At 43.3% G+C, this 15,404-nt stretch overlaps 1 protein-coding gene across 1 annotated transcript in view; it reads right to left on the bottom strand.

Moving 5' to 3' along the window:
* The window catches only part of LOC112105901 (glutamate receptor ionotropic, kainate 1), a 218,572-nt gene that overhangs the window by 12,971 nt on the left and 190,197 nt on the right, over window positions 1-15,404 (bottom strand). The window contains exon 13 of the mRNA XM_029911584.1: window positions 4,487-4,712. Coding sequence (XP_029767444.1) covers window positions 4,487-4,712 — 226 coding nt within the window. The remainder of the gene's footprint in view (window positions 1-4,486; window positions 4,713-15,404) is intronic.

The following is a 15,404-nucleotide window of genomic DNA, read 5'->3' as shown; positions in this document are numbered from 1 at the left end:
GATGGCTGCAATTTCCAACCTGATCAATGTAAACAACATTGAGTTCTTTAAGGCAGGGCCTGCAGGTCAGATTTCCGTAGGTGTTTTGGCATGTAACGATAGGCATCTAGTGGAATTTTCAAAAGTGCCTAGGTGTTTTGGAAAATCCCACTAGGAGCCTATCTACATCTTTAGGTGCCTAAATACCTATGAAAATCTGTCCCCATAGATCCATTCTCTCTAACATGCCATGCATCTTATGGTACAATAAACAAATATATTAAAATAATTGTACTATGAATACAGTAAGACACCCCCCGAGCTTTTTATTTCCTTTAGCCTACTATATTGTTTAGAGAAACAATGTAAAAAACATCCGAGTTCATTCATTTGCAGTGCCAAGCCTCAGATAGCTTTCAGAGCACAGTCTGTTGTCAGCAGTAGGATATGCTGAGACCGCAGATGCCAAGAGATATCAGATTATGCAAAGTCTTTCTGGGTAACCAAAGATCAGCAGCCTTTGCTTTGGGTAGCCAGCAGGAGCGGCGCCAGGGTTTTTGCCGCCTTAGGCGGCAGCGCTCCTCCTCTGAGCATTCGGCGGCGGGGGTCCTTCCACTCCGTGTCTTCGGGGCACTTCGGTGGCAGGTCCCGGAGCGAGTGAAGGACCCGCCGCCGAATTTCCGCCGAAGACCCGGAGCGGAAGGACCCCCCGCAGCCGAATTTCCTCCGAGGACGGCAAAATGCCGCCCCCCAAATCCTGCCACCCTAGGCGACCCTAGGGGGTCACCTACTGGAAGTACTGGCCCTGGTAGCCAGCAATGAAGGGAAAATTATACCCTGTATAAGAATAGCTTATTTTAATGAACATGCATTCTAGTTTTTTAAAAAAAATCTTATAAGAAAGTTAAAAGTTGCCAGTTAAAATATAGTTAGCAGTGCCTCCTGGAAAGCGAGTACAGCTGCCTAATCTTTAGGAGGGGTTCTGGTTCCTGCAACAGCTAGAGTTTGTTAGCCTGCAGGGTATACTGCAAGGCCCCTCTTCTCTCCCTCTGTTTCTCCCCCCCCTCCGACCCCACCATAAGGAGATGGATTGGTGTGGGGATTGTGTGGAACATCTATTCTTTGTTTCTGTTGCTGTGGGGTTATTTAATTCAATCTTGGGAGTAACAGAGACCACTGTATTTATACTTGTACTTTTAGAATTTTTGCCAAGTGTGCCTAGAGCATTGGATTGGAACTTTTAAAATTATTATTGGAAAGTAGTAAAAATTCACACAAATCCATTCTGATACCTCTTTGTTCAATATTTAATTTATGGCCTTGGTGCTGTTAACAGAAGCCACCTCTCAGGTTGTTGAAATACAGCTACCCACTTGCTTAGCTACCTCCCAAATCACTGTTAATAGTTAGTATGAGAATTACTAGCACACGGGCACTGGCAGCAGTAATTGTGAAATTAGTGCTTGTTTGACACATTTAATAACATTTCTTTGTTCAACTGAATTCCTCCTAAGATGCCCTTTTGCATATTGTTTTTTTTTTAAATGTTACCTATGTCCTATGCACTAGTCCTCTCAGAATGCACTAAGCAGATAAGTGCTAAAGAAAAACAAGTGTTGGCTGCTTTAGTTCAGAGCCAAATGCAAAACCCACATCTTACACAGTCACTAAAAACCACTAATAGAAACAACACAGTGAAGGTCCCCTGTAGCTGCCTCTTTGTGCTAGGGAAGGAAGAAAGAGCCTTGACTTTTTTTTTTTTTAAACTTGTGGAGATTGCTCAGATACTAAGTAGAGCTGGTAGGAAAAAAATGTTGGAATGATTTTTCCAATGAAAAATGCCCTTTTTTGGAAAACTGAAACTTTCAGTGGAAACATTTCAATTTCTCTCCTCCCCTCTCTGCCCCCAAAAAATTAGTTTCCATCAGGAAAATCAAAATGACAGCTGCCTGCCTGGAATGGTCTTGTCAATTTCACTTTCTGAGTTGCCGAGGCAGAGCACCTTGAGCTGGAACGTCTATACTGTAATTAAACAGCCCCTTAGCCTGAATCCCACGAGTCCCAGTCAGTGGGCATGGGCCAGCCCCCGTTTTTTAATTGCAGTGTAGACATTCAACTTGGCTGTCACAGGGTCAGGCTCTTATAATTTGACAAAAGCCTTTCAGCTGGGCAGCTGCAAACCTGGAAAATTTCACTTTGGTTCTTCTGAAATTTAATTTTTCTTGAAAACCTTTCCCATGAAATATTTCAGTTTTGATGTTTTATCCCTATTTGACTGAAATTTTTTTCAAAGATGCGAAATTTTTCACAGTTAGGGATTTCCATTTTCCAGCTATCTCTAGTGCTAAAAGCCATTCATGTCTCTAGCTAGATATACAGATTTTTTAAATCAAGAATTACATTTTTATCTTTTCCACTTGTCTGAGGACAACACTATGATCATACTTGGCACATTCATGAGGATTTCTGAAGTGCCTGGGCATCTGCACCTGTAAAGTGTAGGCATGTTTGTGCATTTGAATTCTGAGGATTGCACAAGGGCAGATTTGGCTAAATATTTGGTCCTAAAAATACTGAGAACCCAAAGTACGTTCATCTTAGAAATAACTTGATGGGATGGTCTTGGATACTGGGAGAAGACAATTGAGCACGTTTCCTTTGGGAATTCATGTGTGTTATGGGAGTATCTTTGCAGCATACCTTGTCTAGGGCAAGTTTCAACTTTTAATTTCTTATTAAAATTGTCCATATGACATTAAAATGGTTTATTTCAAGATACTTGGAGACTTGTACATATATTCTATATATCCTTGAATCCTAACTGATCTTTCTAAAACAGCATATTCATCATACAAGAAACCTCTTACAATATATTCCACAGCTGCATTTCCAGTGGATGTGTTCTCTCTGAGGATTACCATCTGTTCCAATTATCTTTCATTGTTTTTAGTTTAAGCATGGCAGCTTTATAACTGCTATGAAATTCTTGCCATGTATTTATCTTTATTTTGGGATATTTTAAATTTTTGGTTCATTCTTCTTAGCCAGAGAAGTTTGTTCTCACATAAGCAATGGAAAAATATTTTTACAATATCATCTCTAGGGAATTCTGGCTAAGATTGGGTAGAGTTCAATATATTGGGGCAGGCTTTCTACCTCAGTGGCTCTCAACCTTTCCAGACTACTGTACCCTTTCAGGAGTCTGATTTGTCTTGCGTGTCCCCAAATTACACCTCACTTAAAAACTACTTGCTTACAAAATCAGACATAAGACAAAAGTGTCACAGCCTCCCGTTACTGAAACATTGCTTACTTGCTCATTTTTACCATATAATTAGAAAATGAATCAACTGGAATATAAATGTTCTTACATTTCAGTATATAGGGCAGTATAAACAAGTCATTGTATGAAATTTTAGTTTGTACTGACTTTGCTAGTGCTTTTTATGTTGCCTATTGTAAAACTAGGCAAATATCTAGATGAGTTGATGTACCCCTTGGAAGACCACTATGTACCCCTAGGGGTATGTGTACTCTGGGTTGTTCTACTTCACTCAAAGATGGCCAAAGAAGAAATTGAAAGGCCAAAGTCTGTGAACAGTTATACCAGTGTAAATCTATAGCTAATTCCATTGAAGCCAGTGGAATTACGCTGATGTAAACCGAGAAGAGACATGGGTGGGGTGAGTGCATGACTGAGCAGGACAAATATATTAAACTAGAAAAAGAACTGGCTACACAATGTCCATTTGCAGAAGGACCCACTTTCTGTGGAAAATACGCTTTCTCTTTAAATATGTATAACTGGCAAAGTACTGAAACATACAGGGGCAAGGCAAGCAAATCCACTGAAAAGGGCAGCTACTTATTGGCGGAAGTGAGGGAGCTGGGTTTAAGAATGCACCCAAAGCATTGAGACTCTTGATGTAGGAATATAGTCTTGCAATGGCTTCTTATAGTCCCTACATATTGCTCTGAAAATCATTGCAAACTTTGTAGACTATTCTACTAAGGTGCACAGGCAATGGCGCATAGGGTGCGATATCAATCCTGTCTCCTTTCATGCAGCTTTCCAAGGGGTACATATGTTGGAGATCACATTTACCTTGATTCTCCCCCCACATCCCCATCTTTATATATATATATATAAGGCTCCTGCAGCAAATATGTAATCTGTCTTGCTAGCATGGTTTAATAACATGGGAGGGAGGAGCAGAGGGCACCCCGTCACCCGTGAACAGGACCTTTTATCCACAAGAGCAGCAGGCCAACTGACTGCTTCTTGAAGGCACGCTCTACACCTTAATTTTCCTGCTTGCTTACAAGCCGCCCTCTTGCCCCTGCCGAGTAGAGCCATTGCTGTAGCTGGGGCAAGAGGGGAGACGTTGAATGAAAGAAGGATCCTGGGTGCTCAAAGGTTACAGAGAGCTCCTAATGGGCATCCAGATTTAACTGCCCAGAACCTCTTGAGGTCTGCTTATCATTAATTATCTTTAATGCATCTTACCAATAGGAGTTCCCACGCCATAGCCTTTAGAATCAATGAGTCCGCCGATCTGCGTGAGATTGCAGTTTCTCTGAGTCACATATTCTATGCTGGTTGATTCCATCAGCAGGGCATAGTCCGTTGTGAGCACCCGCTGGATTCCCTCATCATTGTTCTTCACCAGTGCAGTCTGCTGCCTGCTGCTCATGAATGCCCACATTTTTTCATATGTTGATATTTTGGATTTCTAAGGAAGGAAAATGGATTCAGCAGAAATGTTAGTTCTCAAATTACGCTTGCAAAACATTCCTATGCTTAGCGTGAACGCTGTCAATAACATCTCTCTGTCCCTCCCAATTCAAGAGAGGACTCTTTCAGACTCCCTGGAAGCGTTTTCCCCCACACACTCTTTTCACACTGTGTAGTGTGCTGTGAGCTAGTTTCTTACTGCCTCCTGCCCTAGAGGTGCCAGCATTTCAGTGTTCACATGTAACCTGGGAGGAACTGTGGGATCTTTTTGGATGAGCGGTGCTCTATAAATGTAAGATGTTACAATGAGCCCAATGAATTAGTTAGCTGGGTTACATGTAAGCGAGTGTTTGAGATTACTGCATTGTGGGACATTGTTTCCTCTTCGTTGGGCAGTAGTACCACACTGTGTTCCAAAAGCTGATCAATAGGGTACTATTTATCCGGATGCCAGTAGTCTGTAAGTCATGCACTCCACAAGGAAGCTCGAAACTGTATGAGAAGGAAGTGAAATCTTAAAAGCCAAGATGCCCTGATACACTTGTGCTTCTGCCTCCCACCACAGCGAACATAAAGGGCCTAATCCTGCTCTCACTGAAACCAATGAGCATTTTGCCATTGTGTTCAAAGGGAGCACGTAGGGCCTTAATGTGCTGAGACCTGGGCTTCAGATCATGCCATGTAACATGATGCCATCTAAACAATAAAACTAAAGAATAGATTGTGCCGGGTCCCTGCTGGGGTGCTTGGGGGAGGGAGAGGAAGTACATAAGGAGTGTCCTTAATGCTCCTCACCTAAGAGCCAGGCACAATCCCAGGGAACTCAAGAACTGTTCCCCTCTTAGCTCCCCTTGAGGGGAACAAGGGAAAGGGAGGAACTGAACACAGCAGAGAGCAGGTTTCACAATCCTTGAGGATGGTGCACAGTGCACACTCCCTTTTTTGCCTCAGGTGCTACAAGAGGTGTTATGCCGCCTTAAGCGCCGTTCCTCCTGGAGCTCCCTGGGGGTAGTGAGACACTGCCCATATGCTCAGTGTGCGCCTCTCTCTTGTAGCTACAATCAAACCTGAAGTGTTTGCACTATATTAACACTATTCCCTGCTTCTTTTTTGTACTCAGTCATGCTATATTAAACACACACCTTTTTTTTAAAGTTACAAATTGAGATTTGGTCTAAAGGTTAGAGCAACATTCAACATTTTGTCCATATTACACTGCTCTACAGCCAAAATGCTTCTGAAATAAATGTAGTCAAACTTTACTAATTCTGGGTCACTGAGAACGAAAATGATGCTTAAAATTGTTGATTGGCTCTAGTTTTCAAGATATGCTATTGGGTCAGTATATACGACCCTTGACTTGGGAATGGCGTAGGATAAGTCAGTTATAAAGGGAAGGGATCTCAATTTAAACAGAAATGACTAAAATACATCTTTGACTGGATCTATGAATAAATCTATGACTGGATTTGGACAGTACTTGCTTTTTAGGCAAAACAATGAATGATGCAATCTGAAGCTGGTATTGCGTCATACATGATATGAATTGCATCATGTTATTCCTAGAAGTCATGGATGATGCAATCATAACGAAGCTTACATCACTCTGCTGAACAAATTGCCCTATATCAGCTCTAGAAATCATACAGTGTCGTGCTCTCTTATCTGTCAGTGTTTGATTTTGCAAAGGGACATATTTCTGTTTAGCCAAAGTGAGCAGAGATGCCTCGTACTTGTGTGAACAGTGCAGATAACTTCTGCCTTGTTTGTGGTGAAGTGACTTTTGCATCACAAAAGCACAGTATAACCACTATGGTTAAGAAAGCCTATCACCTTTATTTTGGCTGCAAAATTGGAGATCAGGACAAGAGGTGGGCCCCACACATATGCTGCAACACTTGTGCAACAAATCTTCGCCAGTGGTTGAACAGGAAAAGGAAATCTATGCCTTTTGCAGTGCCAATGATTTGGAGAGAGCCAACAGATCATACCAGCAATTGTTACTTCTGCATGGTGCCTCCAGTTGGGAAAGGTGTGTCAAAGAAGAAAAAGGGGACTGTGCGTTATCCAAACATTCCATCAGCTATACGCCCAGTACCCCACGGAGAAGGACTGCCGGTTCCTGATGCACCAGAATCATTCTCACTTGAGTCAGACGAGGAAGAGGAAGAGGATGAAACTTCTGGTCCTGAACCATCAATGTCACAGGACCCACATTTTCTCCCATCCTCCTCCTCTGAACCACACCTCATAACACAAGGTGAACTGAATGACCTTACCAGGGATTTGGAACTACCCAAGAGTAAGGCAGAGCTGTTGGGCTCCAGACTACAGCAGTGAAATCTCCTGGCAGGTGATGTTAGGGTTTCCATATTCCGTGACCGTCAAAAGGATCTTGTCCCATACTTCTTCATGGAAGGTGATCTTGTAGCCTGCAACAACATCAATGGTGTGATGGCAGCCCTCAACATCGTTCATGATCCAGATGAGTGGAGACTGTTCATTGATTCATCGAAGACGAGTCTTAAAGGTGTTTTACTGCATAATGGCAATGTTTTGCCATCAATTCCAGTTGGTCATGCAGTCCATATGAAGGAAACCTATGACAACATGAAACAACTTTTGAGGTGCATAAACTATGACCAACATCAGTGGCAGCTTTGTGGCGATTTGAAGGTTGTTGCTCTCTTGCTTGGTCTGCAGACTGGATACACAAAGTACTGCTGTTTTCTCTGCGAATGGGATAGTCGTGCAAGAGATTCCCACTACATCAAGAAAGATTGGCCACTCCGACAGTCATTGGAGTCTGGGAGGAAAAGTGTTCAGCATCCACCACTTGTTGAATCAAGGAAGATTTTGTTACCACCCTTACACATCAAGTTGGGTCTGATCAAGAACTTTGACAAGGCCATTGACAAAACACAAGCAGCTTTCAAGTACCTCCATGGAAAATTTCCAATGTTAAGTGAAGCTAAGATAAAGGAAGGTCTTTGTTGGTCCTCAGATTCGTGAACTTCTTCGAGATGATGCATTTGACCATGCACTGCGTGGCAAGGAAAAGACGGCATGGAAAGCCTTCCAGTTAGTGGCAATAAATTTTCTCAGAAACAACAAGGCAGACAACTACAGGTTGTTGGTGGAAAACCTCCTCAAGACATACAAAAGCCTTGGTTGCAACATGTCACTAAAGATACATTTTTTGCACTCTCATCTAGATTTTTTTCCACCGAACTGCGGAGCAGTGGGCGACGAGCACGGCAAGCGATTTCACCAGGACATTGCAACAATGGAGAAACTCTATCAGGGCAAATGGAGCCCATCAATGCTTGCAGACTATTGCTGGACAGTGACAAGAGATGCTCCATTTAATGAATACAAGAGACAAGCCAAGAAGCGCCGAGTAGACACTGAATAGGACTAAACTATGTACAGAATAGTTTTTTGCCTTTTGTTTCATAATAAATTTTATTTATATAACCCTTTTGCTGATTTTTAAAGTGTTACATAAACAGGACAGGTGAAATATTATCATGTAAAGCAACCATAAACACATGAAAAGACCTAGGTTTACAATTTATGATTAAAACTCTATCTACACAATATACATAGACATAAAATGTAAAAACTTAAATATCTTAGAAACAGTAGCCAATCAGTTGTTTTAATTGTCATATTTGAATTCAGCACATCAAAATACATAATAAATAGCACATTTTATCTCTGAAGCAGACGACTTCTCAAAAATTGTAGACCAGTGTTACCTGTATTTTGTCTTAACGCTTCATAGCTTTCCACCCATTTTACAAAAATGAAAAACTACTGTAACTGTACAGTCCAATTACACATTTATACATGGATAGAAAAGTTGTTGCATTCATCACTGCAGGTAATAGCATGTTTTAGCCAAAAATCAATGTACCACCATTTTTGTGTCTGCGCTCTCTCTCTCTCTCTCTCTCCCCTTAATTCTCTAGAGTGTTCCATTGCACTTTAGGATAGTACTTCCTGCATAGCCACTGGTGTTATGGATGTTTCCGTCTATTGGACATCTTTCTGTTCTATTTTCACTCAGCCAGACAACCAGGCTGTATTGCTTCATTTGACTAAGGCTACTCCATCAATGATGTAAATGAAAGTCTGTTCTCCATTTACAGAATGAGTAATTAATAAATTGGAGGTTTTATTTTCATTTTTTGTTGAAATTTCAAACACTTCACAGCTTCCCAAGTAGCACTCTCCCTCTCGTCACATAAATGCAAATGCTGTTGGAAAAGGACTCGTTCTCCTTTAGCCTGGTGCATTTTCTGTTACTTAATCTCACAGAAAGGATTCAAGTGAAAAACATACATACTAATGAATCTGGAACAAGAAACACAATCCCTGCTGTAAGAGTCCTTGTTTTAAACTTCTATTTTTACAGCAACCAAGAAGTACCTCTTTCAAAGTTGTTAAGACTAGTGAGCTAGCAGTAGAGTGGGTGCTGAGCTGTGGGTACGAGAGGAGCTGGGGTTTTGTTCCTTGTCTCTGCCTGGTGCTGACCTGCTGTGTGACCTTGGGCAAGTTGCTTCACCATTCTGTGCCTCTGCTTCCTCTTCCCACCCTCTGTCTATTTAGATGTCACAGGCTCTTAGATATTAAGAGTCTCTACCTCAGTTTGTATGCCTAGCCTAATGGGGGCCCCAATCTATTTGAGGCATCTAGGTCAGTGGTTCTCAAACTGGGGCTGCCGCTTTTGTAGGGAAAGCCCCTGGCGGGCCGGGCTGGTTTGTTTACCGGTCGGGTCCACAGGTTCGGCCGATCGCGGCTCCCACTGGCCGCAGTTTGCCGCTCCAGGCCAATGGGGGCTGTGGGAAGTGGCGCGGGACAAGGAATGTGCTGACCGCCGCTTCCCCCAGCCCCCATTGGCCTGGAGCGGCAAACCGCGGCCAGTGGAAGCCACAATCGGCCGAACCTGCGGACCCGGCAGGTAAACAAACTGTCCCGGCCCTCCAGGGGCTTTCCCTACACAATCGGCGGCCCCAGTTTGAGAACCACTGATCTAGGTGCTACAGCTAGAGATGCAAGACATAATCCGGTTACCCACATTGGTTACTGAGTGCTTGTGAATATTGTATTGTTTCCCCACCCTAGTAGTAGTTAGGCTCCAGGTTGGTGTCATTTTGAAAAGCTGGGGGAATGGAAAGGAAAAGTAAATGTACAGGAGTATGGTGCTGCCTGTAGCCAGGTCTGTGGACATGGGCACTTCTGTCTGGGGACTCCAGGCTACACTGAAAATGATTATTGTATTTATTTCTTGTACCGAGTGCTGGGTAATGTGTGGACTCTGTTCCCGGTAAACTAAGCTGGCTCTTTATTAAGAGAGCTGCTCCAAGGGCAATTTAACATTCTTAGCCAAGGGCACACAGATTGACTTCTTGGTGCTTCCTCCACATTCTTCCCTTCTGCAACCCATAGTCCTTCCTCCAGCTTGCTACAGTAGTAAAACCACATAATCTCATTTCCTTCGTCTGAATAGTCTTGATGCAACATTCTTCTGACCATGTCACAGGTCAGGATAACTGAACCTGTATTTCCGCTCACTGGTCCAGCAATGGCACCCATTCTCAGGCTTCCAGCTTCCCTCTGGTTGCCTCTCTTGAGTGGAGACCTGTGTCTCTCCCTCTTCTGACTGGGGTATGTCCAGGCTTTACAGTTCCCTGCATGTGCTGCATTGTTCCCAGCAGAGAGAGGCTTCGTCTTCAGAGATAATTAATAAGTGTAATTGCTATAGTTAAAAGTACCACACAGTTCTTTCTATGCAACCCTATTTTATTTTGAAGGTAAAAAATACTACAGTAGAAAACATATTCTGGCAGGAGCAGTTCTTTAAACCCACACCCAAGTCACTGGCTTGTGGTTACAAGTTCATCACAGCTTCAACTCAGAACAAGCACCCAGTCTTATGGAGCCTCAATAGGCCCAGTCCTTCCAATCCTACCCTGAGGACTGGGGCTCTCTGTGAACCAGGGGTCCTGTCTGGTTGCTGGATCAGGAAGAAAGCCCTGAGCCAGTTTAAAACCAGGCTATTTATCCAAAACCCCCTTCTTTGTCTGTTGGTCCCTAGAATCTAGTTTGAACTAGTATATGCGCACCTCTCCAGAGGGGTGGCTTCAAAGCGTTGATAACAAAGGAAATGCATTAGCATCCCCCTCCCTACTAGAGAAGGTACCATATAATTCCACAAAAACACATACACAATTGCCTTTTTAATACAATGGACCCCCAAAAGTATGAACCCAAATTGAATAAGGTTTAACTTAATTCAATACATTTTATTTTAATGTCATAAGGTTTGTGCAGGATATTGTCAGTCTGTCTCAGACCATTTTTAGGTTCATTGGGTAGAGTTAGTCTGTTCTTATTAAACACTATTCTGCATGGCAGCTCATATTAGATATTGACTTCCTACTTGGCTGCGTATTAAACTTTTAAGCAAAATTTCTTTGACTCTGAAGTTTGGGGCTTAATATTTCTTCTAATTCTATTCTTAAGTTTGTTCAGTCAGAGGACAATGCTAAACTTTGAAGGTTAAACGGATCTTCTCAGTTTCTTTTCAATTAGTATAAGCTATTTTTTACCCTAATTAGGAATATATTTTTGAAACTGATACACTTTATAGGGTAGTTTGAGACTGATACAGACCTATAGAGGTTATAGGAATAATGTATTCTGTATGCAGATGAGTTTGCAAGAGATATTTTAGCTTCCTGCTGTGTTAACCCCTCCCCACCCCCCCCCACTTCCACCTCCCCCACTTCCACCCCCCTGCCATGCCCCCTCACACACACAGATTTCTCCACTAAGGATGAAATTCAAATTTCTGCCCTTTGGATGCAGATGCAGGACTGACTGATTTCAATGGAGCTGTATATGCATAGCAGAAGGCAGGATTTTGCTAGCTTCAGAATGGGAGATTAAACATCAATTATTATCAATTATGAGCCAAAAATAAAGTGAGAAAACAGAACAAACTGATAGAATTACAAGAAGAGCTGGTTGCAAAAATTCAAATGAGACAGATTTTCATCGGAATTTGCTGACTTAGCAAAACTGAAGCATTTTGTGGAGACAGTTCTGTGGAACCCAAGCATGTTTCTACCCAGCTGCTGGGGAACCAGGTTTCCAAGGTCCGCGGCCCCAGGACAACCTGCTATGCGGAGTGCTGTGGTGCCTTTGAGGGGAATTTCAATTTTGTGGGGGTCCTATTTGGAACAAAATAGATTTTGAAACAGATCTTCCATGAAATGGAATGGCCCGTCTTTGCACAGCTCTAGACGGGATAGATGCATTCATTTCTTAAAGCTGCTCTTATTCTAAAATAAATTTTTTGAGAAATGTGTAGAGGCTTGGAGTTTCTATTGAAGCTAGTATAAGGTATTCAACACATGAGTGGAAATATGCTCAGAAGTGTGTGTGTTTGTATTCTGTGTGTATTGTAAACCAACAACAGGAATGCGAGTTGGCATGGGACTGAATAAATTCAAACAGAGTTCCTAGACAAGTGATGTAAACATGTTTTCCCAACCTGCTCCTACCATATTAGGGTTAGGGTTAGGGTTAGGGGGTGAAATTTTGGAACAGGCTTCCGAGGGAAACGGTGGGGGCGAAAGACCTGTCTGGCTTCAAGATTAGGCTAGATAAGTTTATGGAGGGAATGGTTTGATGGGATAACGTGTCTTTAATCAATTAGGCAAGAATGGCCATCGCTGGTAAAATGAGGGTCTGGCTAGAGAATCTTGCCTGTATGCTCGGGGTTCTGCTGATCGCCATATTTGGGGTCGGGAAGGAATTTTCCTCCAGGGTAGATTGGCAGTAGCCCTGGAGGTTTTTCGCCTTCCTCCGCAGCATAGGGCAGGGGTCGCAAGCTGGAAGATTCTCCGCAACTTGAAGTCTTTAGATCACGATCTGGAGACTTCAACAGCAGAGTTAAGGGAAAGTGGGGGGGTCAACATTTATGGCCTGCATCATGCGGGAGGTCAGACTAGATGACCATATTGGTCCCTTCTGACCTTAAAGTCTATGAGTCTATGAGTCTATATTCCCTATACACTCGATAGCTTCTAAAAATACCCCCTTCTTGGGATTTCCTTTTACTATTTTAAACAAGTTATAAATTTAAGCTTGGGCTTTCTCTAGAGTCCAGCTGGTCCTAGGATTTCTTTTTGCAAGCCCTTTCCGCTTCTGCCCCTTCTCCTAGTTCTGTTTACTTTTAAGGAGTTATCTATGTCTTACATTCCATAGATTAGAACTAGTCAGTCCAGATTGGGCTGACTGCTAAGGGGAGTCCAGAAAATGGCTCTGCATCTCATATAGGGCACATGACACCCTGTCACCTATCTTTCACCACAAAGAGAGCCTGGAACAGTGGGTGTGCCTTAAATTTTTCTACAGGTTTGAAAGAGATTGATTCTACTGGCATTTCCCATTTTAAACGCAAGGAGTATCTTCCAAAAGAGAATACACTTTTAAAGAGTGCCCGCTCTATGGTCTTTTTTCCTTCCAACCTAGTCAGAGCTAAGCTCCTGAAGAGCTATGTTGCTGTACAAGACCCAGACTCACTGCTGTGGCTGCTGCTGCTGCATGCCTTGTTTCTATTTTGGTGGCCACGAGTGACCTCCCTGATCACGTCAGCACTTTCTGAAGGGCAGGAAACTGCTCCTAGTCTCTCCCCAGGAAAACATACCAGGCTCATGGGCAGGACACTACCTGCCTGGACTCGACTCTGCTGCACTAATATTTGGGCACTCCCTGAGTCCACTAAGCCCAATACCATCCCCCCACCCACTCACTGCCTTCTAGCCAGACTGGTCTGGGACAGCCCTCTGGGAACCTGGGCCTTGTGAACTCAATAAGACCACATCTCCCCCACAGTCACTTTCTGCAAAGGGACAGGACTTTTTCCTATGTCCCCTTTAGAACTTCTACTGTGAGCCTAATCATCATTGATCTTCTATGGCTGCCCATGTCTGATTACTAGGAAAACTCACAGCACTTACAGTCTCTTGAACTGAAAACCATTCTCTTCCCGCTTCACCAGGCTCACCTGGAGATTTTCATACATTTCGCTTAGACTTCCCCCACCTGTTACAGCAGCCATCTAGTTCAGTGAGCTTGGCCCCCCTCCATCTGTTTTTCTTCGGATTATGAGTTTCCTAGGCTTTGTCCCTCAAAATAGATTCCTTTCTTTTAACTGAGCCACTTGAACCTCACACCCTGCTGGTTACCATATGATCCACCGTGCCCCATTCAGCTAGCAGTATTGCAAGCTGGGAAACAGTGTGATGCCAGTAGACTGCAGTATCATCTTCGGGAGAAATATGTTTTTTGATATCTAAATATCTCCCCTATCCTATGAAAGTTTTATTTAAAAAAATAAAATAGGAAGGCTTGTGCTTAAATTTAAAAATATAACTGCCCTTTGTCTCTACTGTGGCTCTGAATTATTTTGCAATATCTGCTCTTTACTATAAATCATGATGGGCACACAAAACTCAATCCTCTGAGGGCCCTCAACTCCCAGTGACGTCCCTTGAGTTGAGAACTGTCAGCACATTGCAGGGTCAGGCCTGACATGATTTCTTAGAAACATTGGGGAGGGAAATCACACCATTTCCTTCTTCCTCCCCCAGAAGTAAGCCAGCTCTTCCCTGACTTTACATGGTAATGTATAACTCATATATATAAAATTACAGCTGGGGCTGGTAGAACTGCCTATTAATAAGGTTGACTGACACTTCCCATTATAAGACCCTGTGCTTTAAATTTTGCCAACATTTGAATGTTTGGCCTATATTTCTCATGCTTAGTGTCAGCCTCAGGGTGATTTCTTTTGTCTTGGAAAATTTTAGCCAAAACTATTTGTTTCCAAGAACGAGGCTAGAGAAAAATAAATTGCTTCATCCATGTTACATACTGGCGAACTTTTCTTTGAAAAGCTCTAGTGCCCCCATGCTGTGGAGCAGGGACTCAAAATTTGGTAGGGGGTGTCCTTTGTGTCCACGATGTGCCTCTTGACACCCTAATGAAAATCTGCTCAAACTTGGGAAAGTTATAGGCCTTTGAAAAATCACAGTTTGTACATGCTCAATAAAGACTTCTCAGATTTTAGCAGCTAAATTCCCCCTAAATTCCATCCACACTGGGCATGCATCAGCCTGGACTGAGCAGGACTTTCCCTGCTGTTGCAGCTCTGGGCTGTGTTGGGTCTGGGCGCCTGAACTGAGAGTATGGAGCCTATGTCTCCTGTGCTCTCAATGACACCCCTCCTGCCCCCCCGCCCCTGGAGCCCAGGTAGCATGGAGGAGGAAGCTGTCGGATTCAAATGCAGAGGGGACAAGAGTTGACCTTCTGGGGAGCAGTGGAGTAGATTGGGACAAGGAGCCTGGCAGGCATTGGGCGTTAGGGGGGATGGGAGACAGGGACTGCAACTGGCAGGCAGGGGCAGAGATGGGTACTGAGAACTGAGTGGAATGAAGACTGGGCAAGGAGACTGGAACTGAGAACCCTTGGGATGGGGGAACAAGGTGATGGGAGGCCGATCTGATGAGAAGCCAGGTTGTAGGGCTGGCTGGACAAGGACTTGGGAAAAGGACCAAAGGGGCACACTGAAATTAGATAGAGAGGGAGGGGGAGATTGGAACTGGAAGCCAGT

This window comes from Terrapene carolina, unplaced genomic scaffold, assembly GCF_002925995.2.
Source record: "Terrapene carolina triunguis isolate 2854851 unplaced genomic scaffold, T_m_triunguis-2.0 Scaffold31, whole genome shotgun sequence".
NCBI lineage: Eukaryota > Metazoa > Chordata > Testudines > Emydidae > Terrapene > Terrapene triunguis.
Note: the sequence above shows the minus strand (reverse complement) of the source record. Positions and strands in the feature narration are given on the sequence as shown.